Genomic DNA, 17,985 nt, shown 5'->3' on the forward strand with positions numbered 1-17,985 from the left:
CTGCTGAACTTGCTGACTGAAAAGTTGGCAGTTCAGATCCGGGGAGCAGGGTAAGCACCAGCTGTTAGCCCCAGCTTCTGCCAACTGAACAGTTCGAAAACTTGCAAATGTGAGTAGATCCATAGGTACTGCTCCAGCAGGAAGGTAAATGCACTCCATGCAGTCATGCCGTCATGACCTTGGAGGTGTCTACGGACAATGCTGGCTCTTTGGCTTAGAAACGGAAATGAGCATCAACCCTCAGAGTCAGACACAACTAGACTTAATATCGGGAAAAACCTTTACCTTTACCTTATGAAGGCATACGAATACAATAACCTCCTGACTCTCTTGGTTTCCTGATTATAAGTTATGAGTCAGTACTTCTTTCCCTCTTTTTTTTTTTTTTTTTTTTTGCTAAGACTAGTCATAAGACATTTTTCTGCCTAATCCAAAACACAAAAATGGAGAAGTGTTGACCTGCCCTCAACATGGTTTCTTCTACCTTAATGATAGGGAGACTCTTGGTGTCTGGGCATTTTATTCTGGAGAACATGCACATAAATGATCAATTCAAGCACTTTCTTCACAAATCTTCCTAATTTGTTTCATTAAACCTACAGAAATCATGGCTACTTGAAGGAAGACCTCCTGCTTGAAGGGAGAATTAGGGATCTCCACCTTCACTGTTGTTTATTACTGAAGCTGTTTTGCCATTGTTCATTATGAGCATGTCTTTATTACAGGAGAGTGATGAGGAAGATTCAGAGGCCCTGGATGATGAGACTTGGAGCGAGGAGACCAGCCCAGATGCACACACTGACCAGGTGGACACCTCTTCTTCAGATCTGCCTCCAACCAAGTCTACAAGCACAATGAAGTTGCGCAGCAGTGCCGATATGGAGCGAGTCCCTCATTCTGAGAGGGGAAGAAGAGCACAGAAGGCATTGTCTCTCTTGCGCGCCAAAGGAGAGAAGAGGGCTCGGTTTAAACAAGTGAGTGCCTCACCTATCCGAAGCTTTTCATATCCCTATGGTCTGAAGATTATTATCTGGTAGTGGTACCTTTTTTTCAACTATACTTTCCACCATGTTGCCTGGAGGGAAATTTTCCAAAGTACATTTCCAAGTTCTGGTCCTTACAAGGTGTTATTGTGAATTTGGAAAATGTCATATTTGCTGTTCCTCGGCACCCAAGTACGAGGGCTATCCAGAAAGTAGATTACGTTTTGGAATTAAAAATGAACGAAGTATAGGAGAAAACATTTACCATATGCAGTTGAAAGCCAGACCCAAATACCACTTCTCAACATAGTCCCCATTGAAATCTAGGCACTTCTCATAGCGATAAAAGAGTTTGGAAAGTCCTTCCCCACCAAACTTTGCCGCTTGGCTTGTGTCCTCAACCAGGCGGGCGTCCCTTACCACAGCTGCGCATGTGCTCGTCCTGGATCGCTCTTCTGTTTTGCAAATGCTTGCAAGGAAGGGGTGCTTTGAATGCGATTTCCTGCTTCTTAGCAGGGGGTTGGACTGGATGGCCCATGTGGTCTCTTCCAACTCTACTATTCTATGATTCTATGATTATGGCGATCGTTTTTTGGGACAGGAAAGGTGTGCTTCTTGCAAAACCTTAGAAGAGAGATCCAGGACAAAGAGTCAGAAGAGACTGAACAACAAAGGCAATCCTCTTACAGAGTTTTCCTGGCAATCTTTTTAGAGGGATTTTTGCTTTTTTTCCATCCTCTTGAGGCTGAGAATGTGTGACTTGCTCAAGATCAACCAACGGACTTCAATGATTGAGCAGGGATTTAAATCCTTGTCTCCAGAGTCGTAGTCCAATCCTCAAAACACTACACTGTGCTGGCTCTATAAATATGTAAATATTTCCTTTAACATGTCCTGTTTCATATTCTTTCACTGTTGTACAACATGACATTTCGTCTGAGTATGTGTGTGTTTATTACATGCACACACATCATTATGTGTGTTTGATTTCTGTTTAAACTAATATTGCAATTATGTGAGTATCAGGAAATGAAGCCACGCATCCAAGCTACTGGGCTCTAAATGATGTGGTTAAAGCTCTCCATTTAACAATATAATAGTTACTTTACATCGAGGCAGCTATTAATGGGGAGAGCACTGACCATTCTCTATTGATTTACATTCATGACTCCGGGCAATTCTGAACTGGAGAGAAAAGGGCTTGAATTAAGTATCTCCACAGCCTGTGAGAGAGCCCTTGGGCATACTGCAGATGCTAGATACTATTTGTACATTTATGTTCTATTGGAATCATTGTCAAATAAATCTCATTGTTCCATTAAAACTGCACCATAATTATATAGACAGTAATTTCTGAAATTTCACTGGAAAGCAATTACAACATTTACCCCTTAACAGCCCAGTTTAGCATCTTGTTAACTGTATGGGAGATGGACCAGGCCATTAATTTCTGCACTAATTATTGATTATACCTGCTTCCTAGTCCCTTGCAGGTCAAAGAGGTGGTGAAATTAACTATGCTCAGATTTCATGCCTGAAAAGAACTCAAAAATATTTATGAATGGAGAGACCGTGCTCAGGAAGTGTGTGTTAGTTTTACAACAGCTTTGAAAATGGAGTTGGGAGATAATTTAATATTCATAAGGTTGGGTCACCCTTAATGCTTGGGACCAGAAGTTTTTCAGATTTGTTTTCAATTTTGGGAATTCCTGTATTTACATATACATAGCGAATGGTGGATAGGAGGGAAAGGGGGCTAGCTACACATCCAGCGCTTGCTGAGGTTTTCTCAAAGAGCTGTCACTCCATTGTTATCAGAAATATGATGGGAGAAAGAGAAGAAAGAATACTGTGAGTCCTGGTCTTTGACTTTTACAAAGGCCCTGTTATAAGCAGACATCAGTGAAAGCAAAAGTCCATCTGAATCTAGCTAATGCAGATTTGGGTGATGTTGGAAAGCTCCATCTGGTTGGCCAACCCATGCTGCCCTTGCTCTTCACATTCCATTTCTGGATATTCTTCCTGCTTTACCTTTCCTATCGTCCCCACTCAGCCAAGGAATCCTGATTTCTTTCCTGCTCCTCCTGACAGATCTTCTACTTCTCAACTACCCCTTCTTGCCACTAAGGCCAGCTAGGTAGCCCAACAATATATATAAGCTATTTGTATCCAGTTGAGCAGGCAGAAGGAGTGTCAGTCAAGCACCTGGACCTGGAGCTCTGCCTATGTCCCTTTCCCTTGACAAATTTCTGACAGTGATGGAACAGGAACTTCTTGAGCAAAATTTAGCAGACACTGGGTGTGCAGCCAACTATCATCTTTGACATCTCCGGACACAGGCCAAGCGCTGACAAAGAACAGATGCCAGCCATAAAACCTCAATTACCCTCTGGTATGTGTGAGCCCCTATATAAATGGGCTACAGAGAAGATTCTGGTATTCTGTACAATAAAAACCTGTTGGAATCTACCCAGCGTGTGTCTTGGTGCTTTCTTCTTGGGGAAGACGTACCCACAGCACAACTGGAAGAAGAGAACCTAACACCAACTCCCTTTCCTCAAAGGCAGAATCTGTGATCTAGCCTGTGCTTTAGAAACACTCAAGGCAACTGGAAAGAAGAAAAATGGTGGGGCTGTGGGTGGGGGTGAACATTTGAACACTGCTGATGTTCAGTTTGATCCTTCATCTGGTGGGAATTGTCTTCCTTCAGAGGACAAAGAGCTTTGGATCTAGCCACTTTCAGCTCTAAAATCCAGTCTTCAAACACCTGAAAAACCATTTTTCCATCTGTAGCATAATAATAATTTAGCATTGCAGTGAGAATATGGTCTGGAGTAAGGGTGAGAATCCTATGGTCCTCCAGATGTTGCTAGACATCAATTCCTAAAAGTCCTCACCACTGGCTAAGCAGGATAGAGCTGATGGGAGTGCAACAATAACTGGATGTAGACATTGCCCCCTTTCATTTTACAGAGAATATGGTGATCAAAAAGCAGGTTGGTTTGGATGAACAGCTGGTAGAGATATTATTGGTTAGGATGCTATATTTCATAATAAGATGAGAATAGACAAGATAACACAGATGATCCCTTCAGGTTCAGTGATAACATTTTTGCTGTTGTAGGAAATACAGCAAGAGCCAGATGAAAAGCTCATTCTGGAGACGAACCCCTTGGGATGGACTGTGTCGGACGTGGTGAGGTTCATCAAGCTCACGGATTGTGCTCCTCTTGCCAAAATATTTCAGGAACAGGTACGCTGTTTTATTTCACCGCCTCTTCTCTGTGTCAAGAATTCCAAGTCTTCATGGGTCACAATTATTGCAATTTAGACTAAGTTGCCCCTAGGTTTGCTGATTAGTGTGAATCTTGCTTGTGAGTTTTCAGTGACCTGTATCATTCTTCCAAAGCTCTTTTCCCTTTGTGGATTATATCCACTTTCCCCACTCACATGTCTTTTTAATTGCATTGTATAGAGCTGAATTGTTTTAATATTGTAATTAGATTAATTATATGTTAATGCCACCTTTTTGAAGACTTTTAATTTTATTATTCTTTTAACTGGTGAATCACTTTGTATCTTAATCTAGGGAGATGATGATAATAATAATAATAATAATAATAATAATAATAATAATAATAATAATAATAATAATCCCTTCATTGTATTGTTAAAAACATGAAGCAGTAATGTTCCCAAAATTCAAAATTAGTTCCAAAACACCTATTCAGTTCACAGTATTCAGATGTGTTATAAACTGAGTATGATTTCACAGAGATACTCTTCTCTGGCTCAAAATATGGAAAAAAATTGATGAGTTTTTAATCAACTCACAAAACATTTTTTCCATATCATGTACTTTCATTGTAAATCAAGCACATATATATGAGGAAAAGGTTAGTGAATCACGGAATCATAAAATCAAAGTTGGAAGAGGCCTCGTGGGCCATCTAGTCCAACTCCATTCTGCCAAGAAGCAGGAAAATCGTATTCAAAACACCCTCAACAGATGGCCATCTGTGGAGATGTTTATATTAAATATATATATTATATAACTGCTGCCACCAATTAATAAAGTCTTTATAATGCTGCCACCAGATGTAAAGGGGATTATTAACGCTTGACACCACTTTGGAAAGATGCAGTCACTAGCTACTCAGAGAGGAGACCTTTTAATTTTTTTTTCTTCCTTCTTCTCTTTGTTGGTAACACAACTCAGTTTATAATAGATATGACAGAAGCTTAGATGTTAGAAAGAACAATAACAAGTTTATTCAGGCACAGAGCTTAGTGGTTACAATAACTTTTCTTCTTAGAGGCACTTTAGTTAACAGTTGCAAAGCTAGAATGAGGTGATTCAAACTTCCTAAAATGTCACTTCTTTCTCTACTGCTCTTAAATCACAGTCACCCTGTGAATTACAATCACAGATTATCTGTTCCTTATCAGGAGACAGACTACCTTAAAATAAGACACCAAACTTATTTTAAACTGACTCAAAATAAGCAATTGAGCCTCCCTGATCTCTTCAACTTAAGGTCAGTCTTCCCTGTACCTCATCAGGGCACAGACTAACTGTTTGGTTTTTTTTTTTTCAAACCTGCACTTCTCCACCAAAATGGCAGTTGGCTCTAACCCCTTCTCCATGGCAACCAACTCCCGAGTGCAGAGGTGCAATAACTGAAATATTGACCCTTGTAAAACACAATTAAACATAGCATCTGTAATCCAAAAAATTCACACTTCATTACACCATCCAACCTCTGTTTAAAAGCCTCCAAAAAAGGAGCCTCCATCACACTGTGTGGCAGAGAGTTCCACTACCGAACAGTTCTCATAGTTAGGAAGATCTTCCTAATGTTCAGGTGGACTCTCCTTTCCTGTAGTTTCAAGCCATTGTTGCACGTCCTAGTCTTCAGGGCAGCAGAAAACAAGCTTGCTTCCTCCTCCCTGACTTCCCCTCACATATTTATACATGGCCATGTTTCAGTGATGGAATCTCAAAAATGAAGCTCTTTCTAAATTTCTTTTCCCATCTGCAGGATATTGATGGCCAAGCTCTGCTTCTGCTGACCCTTCCAACAGTTCAAGAATGCATGGACCTCAAGCTTGGCCCTGCCATCAAACTCTGCCACCAGATTGAACGGGTCAAACTAGCCTTCTATGCCCAATATGCCAACTGACCACTCTTGCTCCACAGTCTCCTAAAACAGAACAAACTTAATAAGTAACTAGGGTGATGCTGAATGGACCAAAAATTATAAAGATGACCATTAAGGACTTAAGAGACAAGGAAATGGCATGGGTAGCCAACCCATAAACTACAGATCAAGAGTCTATGCTGTTGACTGCCTGCATTGATATCCTGGCATGTAATATGATATGGACCCTTATTTCCAAGGATAGCTATATTTATGAACAGTTTGGAATTCTGTTACACAGCATAGCAAGTTGCAATTTGAGGTCAATTGTAAGATCGAAAATCTTAAACAAACCAGGAGGAATGCTGGCATTTAATATTTGCTGGATGGAAGTCCATGAGGCATGTTTGTTAATTCTTATATACAGGATTGTATCCCGCGGATGTGTATATGGATCTGTATATATGATTTCATGTAAATAACGGCAGGGGGGAGAATCTATATTCAGAGTTATATTTTAATTTTTATTCAAAAAGGAACCTAAATCTTTCTACTTGAAGAATCGTAAGCCAAGTTGTTAATAAAGACATTCAAAAGGATTTGCAGTTCTTTGCTCTCCACTTGTCTGGTTCATCCTGTGTATTGAAATCAGCAAATTAGTCAATGAAGTTAAGTAGAGCCTCCAATTTTAAGAGCAGGTTTGAATTGATCAAGACAGCAGAGGCTATTGCCCTCAGGGGCTCCTTGTTCATATTTTTTGGGTCTGGTTAGACCAGGGATGGTCAACTGTGAGGATGCCAGGCTCTGGTTTCCTTCTTTGGGACCCTTGAAAAAGCAGCTGTTGTTGCGCACCTTTCATGTTGTTTCTGACTCTTATCACAGAGTTTTCTGGGACTAAGAGTGTGACTTGTCCATGGTCAACCATTGGTTTTTCATGGCTGAGTTGTAGTCCAACACTCAAACTACTGCCACACTGGCTCTCAAGGCAGACATACAGACTGCTGAATAATATATCCTCTCTCCAAATGGAGGTGCAACAAACTAGAAGACTAATTCTGGGTTAGACAGTATCATGGTCTTTGGAGGTAATCTAGTTTAAATTTTGAAGGAATCATACGAAATGCCAAACGCAGTGGGAAGATTGGGCTCTGCCCTCTTTTGAATTTCAGACTAAATTTCAGAGTGGATTCACCCCATTGGCAAGAGAGCCACTCATACCCTATGGTTATTTTTAAAAATCCTTTTTATTGACACTCATTTTCATTACATTAAAATAAAAAGACTTGAACATGCACATGATACTGTTAACGAAAAGTAAACAACAACAAACAGACGAACAACAAACAATACAAAAAACAAACAAACAACAAACAAACGTTAAAGCACTGAGCTGGAGACCGAAAGGTCCCAGGTTCAAACCCCGGGAGCAGCGTGAGCGGCTGCTGTTAGCTCCAGCTCCTGCCAACCTAGCAGTTCGAAAACATGCCAATATGAGTAGATCAATAAGTACTATTCCGGTGGGAAGGTAACGGCGCTCCATGCAGTCATGCTGGCCACATGACCTTGGAGGTGTCTATGGCTCTTCGGCTTAGAAATGGAGATGAGCACCAACCCCCAGAGTCAGACATGACTGGACTTAACGTTAGGGGAAACCTTTACCTTTATACATTACTAAACATATATAGTACTTCCAATCGCTTTCGAAGTGGTCTTCGTTTCTTTTCTCTTCTCCTTCTACAGGCTTCTCCTCTTCTTTCTCTGCACCTCCACAATTTCTCTAACCAATCTTTTTTCCCCCTCATATCTTTATTTTCTGCCTATTTTGTAACATATACGTAGTCCTTTACCTTAGACCAATCAGTTTCCCTCATCGGCTTGCCTTGATGCTTCTTCATTAAGTATGTTAGTCTGTCCATGTTTCTTATGTCCCATACCTTTATTGTCCATTGTTCTTTTGGTGGTATCTCTTTTAATCTCCAAACTCTTGCAAATGCAAATCCTGGCAGCTGCTACTATATAATTCAAAATTTTCTCTTCATTCTTTACAATTTTCATGTCTGTCATACCCAGAAGATAGAGTTCTGGTTTCATTTGAAACTTTTTATCCATTATTTTTTGACATTCTTCATGTATTTCCTACCAGTAGCTTTTGGATTTCTTGCATGTCCACCACATATGGAAAAAGGAACCATCATGGTCTTGACATTTCCAGCATCTTGCTTGTATCTTGCTTTTTAATTTTGCCAATTGGAACAGTGTGATATGCCACCTATACATCATTTTAATCAAATTCTCTTTTAGATCGTAGACATAAGTATATTTCATTTTCTTATTCTACATTTCCTCCCACTTTTCATAATTTATTGATCATATATTTTGTGCCCAGCAGATCATGTATACCCTATGGTTTGGATGCTGACAAGTCTACAACCTTTGGAATACTTGTTTTGCTAGAGTTGATTCTTTAGCTCATCCCCATCTCAGACTCCATTGCACTGTCACAAAATGTGACAACAGCAGGTGTTTTTGAAAGATTTAGATAAAGGTGGGTAAGTGACAGCACTTACTGCTCTCTTTGAAATATGACTACACTATCATTTGTGCATCCTTTAAAATGTGGAAATTAAAAAAGTAAAATCAAAGCAGATCCCTTTTACTGGGACAGGGTTCATCTAACGCTCAAGAAATCGTTGGGTTGCAATTCTCAGCATTCCTCACCATTGGCTATATTGTCTGAGGCTGTTGGGATTTACAGTCCAAGAACATCTGGAGCAGGACCAATCAAAAGGGGTGGCCAGTGGCTGCTGGTTCCTGAGAAGAGTCAAGAAAAGAGAGAAACATTGAAGCCAGTGGGCAAAATTGCTGGTTTCTTAAACTGGAGAGATTGAGAAGCATTGATCCGGAAGGTCTCATGAATTCCATCCCTGACTTATATGTCAGTTTCATTTTGGCAACAAGGGTAAATAATTTAACACATGCACACATTGCAATCTTGGGGAAACTGTCAGTGTGCATTTCAGAAGAACCCCTAGTTAAGGCAGGAAGAAGGAGGGAGATGTTAATTACGGCTTTTGGAGGAAATTGCTTTCCACTCCTTGGCTGCGAATGGAAGAATTTCCCAAGGGACAGTTCTACCGGTTGGGCATTCAGAACATCTTATTAAATTGGGCAGCAGTGGATATAGAAACAGCTGGGAGAAACAACAGTATGGTAATTTCAGTTTCAGATAGCTCTTTCCTCTCTCCTTTGAGTTAATAAAATATGTGGTTGAGCGACCGAGGAATGAGGAGGCTTTGGCACAGTCTCAGAGCAGCTCCCATCAGCAAGTCATCTTCTTGTCGTTCCTCCTTGGGAGCCTTGCCATTAGCGCTCGCTCTGAATTGCCAATCATTGGAATTTTGTATTGGACATCCCATAATTGGGGTTGAAAATCCTATTGTTTATGTGATCCAAGAGGAGGGACTCTTGATATTGTTCCAGTCCCATGAAATCTTTAATTTCGCAGGAGCCCAGAAGTCTTTCTTCTCTGGATACATGAGGCAGGCTTATATAGGCCTGCCTCACTTGACCTCACCTGCTTTGAAACACATAGTATGGAGAGCACACACCTTATTTTTTAGCTGAATTGTGCTTTGAAGAAGTTCAACCTACAAATTTCACCTTTTTAATTATGGCATATAGTTTTACAACGAAAATCAAGAGGAGTTAGATTTTGCTGGCCCTGGTATGTCATCCCAATCCAATGAAACAACAGCAAAGGGTGTTTGCAGACAGAAAAGTGAATGATGAGCCAATATATAGCCAACAGGTTGCTTGTAGCCTACCAGCAATTATTAAATTATGACCCATAGTGAAAATATTTACCTATCTGGACATTCCAAGAAAAAGGAGATTCCTGAGATGAATCCACAGCTGCCTAGTCATGAAATCCTCACTATGAAAATTTTCAGAGCAACATTATGTCCAATAACAGGGAAACTACTCTGATTATTGTTCCTTGAGTAGATAAATGTTCTCTTGCACATTGGCTGTAATTGAAAGGTTGGTAACCCAATGAAGCATCAAGATTATGTCAGGCTATTAACGCAAATGCAGTTAAGAGTACTTTCCTACATTCACTTGGCGTGATTGATGTACATTATGCTCTGGCAAGACCAACCCAGGGAGGAATCTGCTGCTCTCAGCAACCCAACCCAACAATTCATCCGGGTGCTAGAAGTGCCCTCTTCCATTAGCCTGATTTGTGGAGAAGGCCAGTTGTGGGAAGGTGGTGAATGCTTCCACCCTTAATTCTTTGGCTGAAACATTGGTGATTTTATAGACCATTCTTTTATGGGCGTGGCTATACATTTTTGAACATCATGTAGCAGCTGTGTCCTTATGTAACTGGAATTCCAGAAGAGTAACTGGGAGGCTCGAGGAGCCCAAGACTAGGGTGGGAGAATTGAGACACACTTTCACCAAATGATCTAGCAAAATTGGAACAACAAAACTCCTATGCGAGTTGAGCATCTTCAGGAGCGATCAACCAGAAGTGTGATAAATGGTGAGACAACCATTGGATAATCTGCCCTAGATGGTAGGTGGTCATTTTGTCAATGCCGATTGTGTTTAAGTGCAGGCCAAGGTCTTTATGCACTGCACCGTGTGCCGACCACCACTGGGACTACCTTGACTGGCTTGTGCCGGAGTCTTTGCAATTCGATCTTTAAATCCTCTTATTATTATTATTATTATTATTATTATTATTATTATTATTATTATTTTATTATTATTATTTTATTATTATGACACAGCAAACAAGATAGATATGCTGGATTTCGTATCACAAAATCATTAGTCGAACACTTCCCAAGTGTCTAGGACTGTGTGATGTATTTTCAGATGATGCCCGCAGATCCCAGCAGGGTGGCCTTTTGCAGTTGGCAGATCGTAATTTTGTCAATGCCTATTGTTTCCAAATGCCGGCTGAGATCTTTTGGCATGACACCCAGTGTGCCCATCACCACCGGGACCACCTGTACTGGTTTCTGCCAGAGTCTTTGAAGTTCAATCTTGAGGTCCTGATAGCAGCTGAGTTTTTCAAGTTGTTTTTCATCAATGCGACTGTCACCTGGGATGGCGACATCAATGATCCAAACCTTTTTCTTTTCCACAACTGTGATGTCTGGTGTGTTGTGTTCCAGAACTTTGTTAGTCTGGATTCGGAAGATCCACAGTATCTTTGCGTGTTCATTTTCCATTATCTTTGCAGGTTTGTGATCCCACCAATTCTTTACTGCTGGCAGGTGGTACTTGAGGCATAAGTTCCAATGAATCATTTGGGCCACATAGTTGTGCCTCTCTTTGTAGTCTGTCTGTGCGATTTTCTTACAGCAGCTGAGGATATGATCAATGGTTTCGTCAGTTTCCTTGCACAGTCTGCATTTTGGGTCATCAGCTGATTTTTCGATCTTGGCCTTAATTGCCTTTGTTCTGATGGCTTGCTCCTGGGCTTCAAGGATCAGGACTTCTGTCTCCTTCTTCGGGGTCCCATTCATGAGCCATAGCCAGGTCTCCTCCTTGTCAGCTTTTCCTTCAATTTTGTCAAGGAACTTTCCATGCAATGTTTTGTTGTGCCAGCTGTCAGCTCTAGTTTGTAGTGCGGTTTTCTTGTACTGGTTTTTTGTCTGTTGTGTTTTGAGGAGTTTCTGATTTTTTACTTCAATCAAAGCAGGTTCTTCACTTTGCTTTACATATTCTGGCAGGGCATGTTCTTCTTCTTTGACTGCTTGCTTGACTTGACTTGACTTGACAATTATTATTATTATTATTATTATTATTATTATTATTATTATTATTATTGCGGCATATAAAGAAAACAATTGTTACCAAGCCCTCCCAGGAATGACTGCTTGCAATCTATGCTCAGTGCACTTACCTGGGGATACTCCAACGTAGATACTGTATTTGTAAGCACCTTCATGTTCAAGGATGCTTCAGTCATAACAGATGGGGAAAATAATTTGCCAACTAGATAGAATTAGTAAGAGCCTTCCTGCCGATTTTGAACCCCTGGAACATTAAAAACAGTTCTAGGGTCTCTATCCATACAGTTGCAACTATTCATCATTGTCTTCAATGTAGCTCTACATTCACAGGTTTGCAGAGTGCCAGTACTGTGCAGAAGAGTGAAGTAATATGACTAGACAGAAATAGATTTGCTCTAAGCAAGTACAATACAGGATCTCAGTAATGGATACTGTGTTCATTTTTGTTAGAGTTCTGCTCTAAGCTTTGAAACCCAGCAGGCTGTGCGCTTTTGTTAGGGATAGATGTGCGAAAGTGGGAAAATTGTGAATAAAAAGTGCTGCTTTCTTTCCAATTGTTTGGATCCGTGGAATAAAATAGTTCCATTCAGCAATGATGACATCAATTTGGGGGAAACAGTTGTGCAGAAAGGTAATTGATACCTCCTTATACAATGTCTAAAAAGGTAGTTACACTAGCAAATATTGTTAGGCAGGATATTAGGCGCAGGATATTGAGAAGATTCCTGCCTATTAGCTGACTTCATCATAGGATTTTAAAAACTGGCAGGTCCACCATTGACAGAACAGGTGTCCTTTTAAGAAAAAACAACAACAATGTTTTCATGTTAAAGCACTCTAATTAAATGTGATCCATCCCTTTCCTTTCAGAGTAATTTGCCTCATGGCAGAGTCTGTTAGAGAGCAAACTAATGGGAAGGAGGCGTTGGAAAACCAAAGTGTGTTTAAATTATGCAGCTTTTTGCATGCATTAAGCAAACCACTCCTGCAATAAAACAACACTGCCTTCACTAATACTCAATAAACAGCCTGGTTTACAAGCAATCAGGGACACTGAATTACAAAATGGCAGCATAGAGAAGGAATAATGCTACCTTAGCAATGCATGGGAAGATAAGTGGCTTGTAAAAGTGCCATTGCTTCTACCTTTTTAAAAAAATCAATTAACGCTACAGTGTATTTTGCTCCTTCCTTCAATGTCCCATTTAAGCAAGAATGGAAATGCTAGGAGACCCTCCTTCCTATCCCATTCTGCCTTTTCAATATCCTTTTTTTTTCTTAGACCAAAATAATGACTGAAATTCGCCCTCTCTATCTGAACCAAATGAACAATTTGTGTTATTTGTCAAGCTCCACATGCTGTTAAGGATGCTGAGATGAGTCAGAGCGTAATTTTCAGAGAAATGTGGAACTCAGAGACAATTTCCTGCAAATTTCTTGGTATTCGTGGGTGGCTGATTTTCACTTTGAAAAGATGTCTACTGACCGACTCTCTTAATGCAAGGAGTGGGATGGCATTTGGAAAATGCACGCGGCTTCTATTTTTATTTTTGGTGACACATTTTTTAAGTGGATGAGCACGTCATCATCGCTTTCATATCTACCATTAGCTCTCCAGGAGAATCATCTTTTTAATGCAGGTTAAAATGTTCCTCCACTCAAAGAGTTTTAGTGGGATTTGACTACCTGATTTGGTTAAAGGTCAGCATTATGTGGACTGGTTATCTCTGTGGGAGAAGAAAGAAAGAAAGAAAGAAAGAAAGAAAGAAAGAAAGAAAGAAAGAAAGAAAGAAAGAAAGAAAGGAAGGAAGGAAGGAAGGAAGGAAGGAAGGAAGGAAGGAGGGAGGGAGGGAGGGAGGGAGGGAGGGAGGGAGGGAGGGAGGGAGGGAGGGAGGGAGGGAGGGAGAGAGAGAGAGAAAGAAGGAAGGAAGGAAGGAAGGGAGGGAGGGAGGGAGAGAGAGAGAGAGAGAGAAAGAAATAAAGAAAGGAGGGAGGGAGGGAGGGAGGGAGGGAGGGAGGGAGGAAGGAAGGAAGGAAGGAAGGAAGGAAGGAAGGAAGGAAGGAAGGAAGGAAGGAAGGAAGGAAGGAAAAAGGGATGGAAGGAAGGAAAATATTGTAGATATTTTGATCAAATGATTCTAGTTTTTAGATTATTTGTTTGTTTTTTTATTGTGTCAGAAGTGACTTGAGAACATAATGCAAGTCGCTTCTGATGTGAGAGAACTGGCTGTCTACAGAGACGTTGCCCAGGGGATGCTTGGATGTGTTAGCTGGGAGGCTTCTCTCATGACCCCTGCAAGCTGGAGCTGACATACAGAAGCTCACCTCATCTCGTGGATTTGAACCGGCAACCTTCAGGTCAGCAACCCAATCTTCAGGTCAGCAGTTCAGCCGGCATAACGGTTTAACCCATTGCGGCACCGCGATTTGGGTGTTGAATTAGGATACTAGGAAACAAGAGTTCAAATTCCTGCCCAGCCATGGAATCTCATTGGATGACATTAGCAAGTCACACTCTGTCAGATTGAGAGGAAAGCAATGACAAATGTCCTCTGAATAAATCCTGCCAACAAAACCCAGTATAGAGTTGGACTGAACCTGAAGGCAAATAACAACAGGAAGAGCCAGTATAAGTAGCAGCATGGCTTTTGAACAAAATAGCCAGTATAGAATAACAGAGAATAACTGCAGAGCTTCAACCAATTTAGTGTGTGACTCTCCCTCTGCTTATACCAGGCATGAGCACCATCTTTCCCTTCTCCTATTATTATTGTATTGTACAAAGCATAGTGCAAACTGATGCCCCAATACAAATAAGTTATAGTAACAAAAAGGCAATGATTCTGTGTGTACATGTGTTTTTCTGTGTCAGTCATAATGCATCAGGACATTATACTGTGCAACTCAGCATTTAATAGGTTACTACCGGGAATACCATTGCTTTAACTATGCGGACCTTCCTTGCCAGTGTGATGTCTCTGCTCTTCACTATTTTGTCAAGGTTGGCCATTGCTCTCCTCCCAAGAAGGAAACGTCTTCTGATTTCCTGGCTGCAGTCTGCATCTGCAGTGATCTTTGCGCCTAGAAATATAAAGTCTGTCACTGCCTCCGCGTTTTCTCCCTCTATTTGCCAGTCATCAGTCTGTCTAGTTGCCCTAATCTTGGTTTTCTTTTTTTATAATAGATTTTTATTCAGGTTTTTTAAGTGCATTATATAAAAGTAAAACATATTTAAATAGGTGCTTGAATATGAGTTGGGAAATGAAAAGAAAAGAAAAAGAGAGAGGAGAAAAAAAAAGTAGGTAAGAATGAAGGGAGAGAGGATAGGGAAGGGAAAGAGAAAGGGGAGGTAGGATGGAATAAGAAAAGGGTGTTGAGGGTAGGAGTTTGTTTGGTCTTCCGTTTTCTACTCTTCATGGTTAACTTCAATTAGTAGTTGTCTTTTCTTGTTTGTTGGTCTCCATCGTAGTTTGATTTCTCGGGTTTCTCCTTGTTGTTTCTGTTAATCCATTGCTTTCTTTTTGTATGTTTCATACTTTTTCCAGTCTGTCCTTTTTATTGGTCTGCCTCTGTTTTCTTTCAATAGGTATGTTAGTCTGTTCATGTCATAAATTTCATCAAGTTTATCTAACCAGAGGCCTTTTGTTGGAATTTCTTCCGATTTCCATTGTCTAGCAAAGGTTATCCTTGCAGCTGTCATTATGTAAGCAAAAAGAATATCGTCATTCTGTGTAAAAGTTGTTATACTTTCTGTTAGGCCTAGAAGATAGAGTTCATTGGAAATACTTTTTCTAAAAAAATTGTGACTCTCCATGCACATCTTTCCAAAATTTTGTTGTTTCTGGACACGTCCACCAAGTATGGAAGTAGGTTCATTCTTGTATCTTGCATTTCCAGCATTTGTTTTGAGCATTCTTATACATTATTCTTAATTTTTTTTGGTGTTATATACCATCGGTGGAACATCTTAAACACCCTAATCTTGGTTTTCTTGATGTTCAACTGCAACCCAGCTTTTGCACTGTCTTCTTTCATCTTGATGATAAGGCTCCTCAGCTCCTCCTCACTTTCAGCCATCAAGGTGGTATCATCTGCATATCTGAGGTTGTTCATGTTGCCAGTTGTACATGCTAGAAATGACAGGGGAGGCCATCACAATTCATCAGAAAAATTGACAGTATGTCCAGTAATAACATGAAAAGCCCAATTTAGTAGGTGAGTCTTCCTAGAAGAAGACCAAGTTTGAAACAGCTCCTGAAGACATGGTGGTAGATACTTCAACATTTGTCTGTGTATTTACTTGTTGCTCAACCAATTGCCGCAACCAATTTCTGATTAAAATTGCAAATAGGATAACAGCTTGAGAAGGAAGAGGATGAGAATTAAAAAGCAGCCATTTCTATTGGCTTGAACAACTGAAGGAAAAGAATGGGATGTAAAACAAAGAAGGAAGAAGAGAATGGGGAAGAAACGGAGGAGGAGGGAAGACAAAGCAAGCAGTCTTATAGCTTGTTGCTTTGATCTCCCTGAGCTTCTAATTCTAGCACTTATTTCAAGCATGAACCCTCAGGAAACAGCCTCATGTCATGCAAGTCAGGCTCAGGCTGTAATGGCATATTAATGGAGAATCAATGGGATGATATATGTTCTCACACCTCCATAGGCTTTTCACGAAACCTTTGCAATTATACCAATTCTACTTTTGCAGATATGAGCATCATCATGACTCTGCAGCAATTACAGTCCATATATAGAATTGCTTTCTCACATTTTCTTGGGGAAATGCTCATGTTGAAAAGGAAGCATGAAGAACCAAACTTCAGCTTTCCTTCAGTTATTCTAGAACAGGCATGGGCAAACTTGGGCCCTCCAGGTGTTTTGGACTACAACTTCCACAATTCCTAACAGCCTACCGGCTGTTAGGAATTGTGGGAGTTGAAGTCCAAAACACCTGGAGGGCCCAAGTTTGCCCATGTCTACTCTAGAGACTTAATCAATATCCATTAAGGAAAGCCACCTGGTCAGATTATGTTTCTGATACTGCTATACAGCGCAAGCTAGTGGCTCCTGTGTTGTGACTCAGCTGGAACCTCAGATGGATTCTGATGAGGATTATGGGATTCAGGTTCAAAATCAGGTTTAAAATGTTCCTGTTGTAGAAGATGAGGAACAAAGAGTGCAAGTTCATTTTCCCACAGCAAGGAATGATGTTGATGTTGATGATACTGAAACTAGCCAGGTGCAAATTGACTTAAAAAGGAGGACAGTTCTCAGTCTGATAGCAAGCCGGCTGACACTAACGAGCAGGCTGATCTTTATCATATACCAAGCAATTGGTGCTGTGGTAGTCAGTTGCTGGCCTCATTCTTTGAATTTGTGCTTTATTTATCCCCCCCTTTTTTTTCTTTTGTTGTCTAGATACATGGGAAACCAGCCCATCAATATCTTCTTATGAAATGACTTGGCACGTGCCGTGGATGTTTTGATTGATTTACACACAGCGAAAAACAAATGGCCTCGGTGTAAACCTTTGTGTTTGTTACTCCAGCCCCATGGCTCATTAGTCTCCTAAGCTTTGTTTCGCCATTCATTCCTGTTGTGTTTCATATATTTTTATACGCTGCCTCCCTGTAATAAATGAAATTACACTTCAGTGATAAACTGTTCCCATAAGCAATCAAAGCCAGGTATGTGAACGATATTGATGCTGTTGTCACACCATCCGGTTGCAATGTGTGCCGTTATTAGCTTTATCATTCCCTGACAGATCCAATGTTGGATGACCAGGGAAATCAAAAGGAATGTTTGCAAGAATAAAAGTCTCTCTAGCGACAATCCCAAATCATATTTGCAAAGTGTACTGTTTTTATTCCCTACAGAGCTGTCCTTTCTGGTCAGGGATATAGCAATATATTTCTCAGTTTTAACATCAGTAACTAAAAAGTAGTTTCAGTGAGGAAAGGTTATCATAAGTAATGAGGAAAATAAAGTCTCCATATTCATGGATTCTCCAAAAGCACATCTTGATTTTGCCATTTTATATAAAGGTCA

At 40.4% G+C, this 17,985-nt stretch overlaps 1 protein-coding gene and 1 long non-coding RNA gene across 5 annotated transcripts in view; both read left to right on the top strand.

The window, feature by feature from the left end:
* Positions 1-6,723, top strand: part of sfmbt2 (Scm like with four mbt domains 2) — a 74,092-nt gene extending 67,369 nt beyond the window's left edge. For all 3 annotated transcript variants that reach the window (XM_003220734.4, XM_008110256.3, XM_062983295.1), the window contains 3 exons: positions 726-974; positions 4,108-4,236; positions 6,026-6,723. In XM_003220734.4, the coding sequence (XP_003220782.2) occupies positions 726-974; positions 4,108-4,236; positions 6,026-6,166 (519 nt within the window). In that variant the 3' untranslated portion in view covers positions 6,167-6,723. The remainder of the gene's footprint in view (positions 1-725; positions 975-4,107; positions 4,237-6,025) is intronic.
* Positions 6,724-13,051: 6,328 nt separating this feature from the next.
* Positions 13,052-17,779, top strand: LOC134299669 (uncharacterized). Of its 2 annotated transcripts, XR_010006930.1 has the most exons (3): positions 13,052-13,635; positions 14,113-14,292; positions 17,353-17,779. It is a non-coding gene; the product is annotated as an uncharacterized LOC134299669 (long non-coding RNA). The 2 variants fall into 2 exon arrangements; XR_010006929.1 differs by lacking the exon at positions 13,052-13,635 and having other exon boundaries at positions 13,993-14,292.
* The last annotated feature ends 206 nt before the right edge of the window (positions 17,780-17,985 follow it).

The sequence above is a fragment of the Anolis carolinensis genome, chromosome 5 (genome assembly GCF_035594765.1).
Source record: "Anolis carolinensis isolate JA03-04 chromosome 5, rAnoCar3.1.pri, whole genome shotgun sequence".
NCBI classification, from domain to species: domain Eukaryota; kingdom Metazoa; phylum Chordata; class Lepidosauria; order Squamata; family Dactyloidae; genus Anolis; species Anolis carolinensis.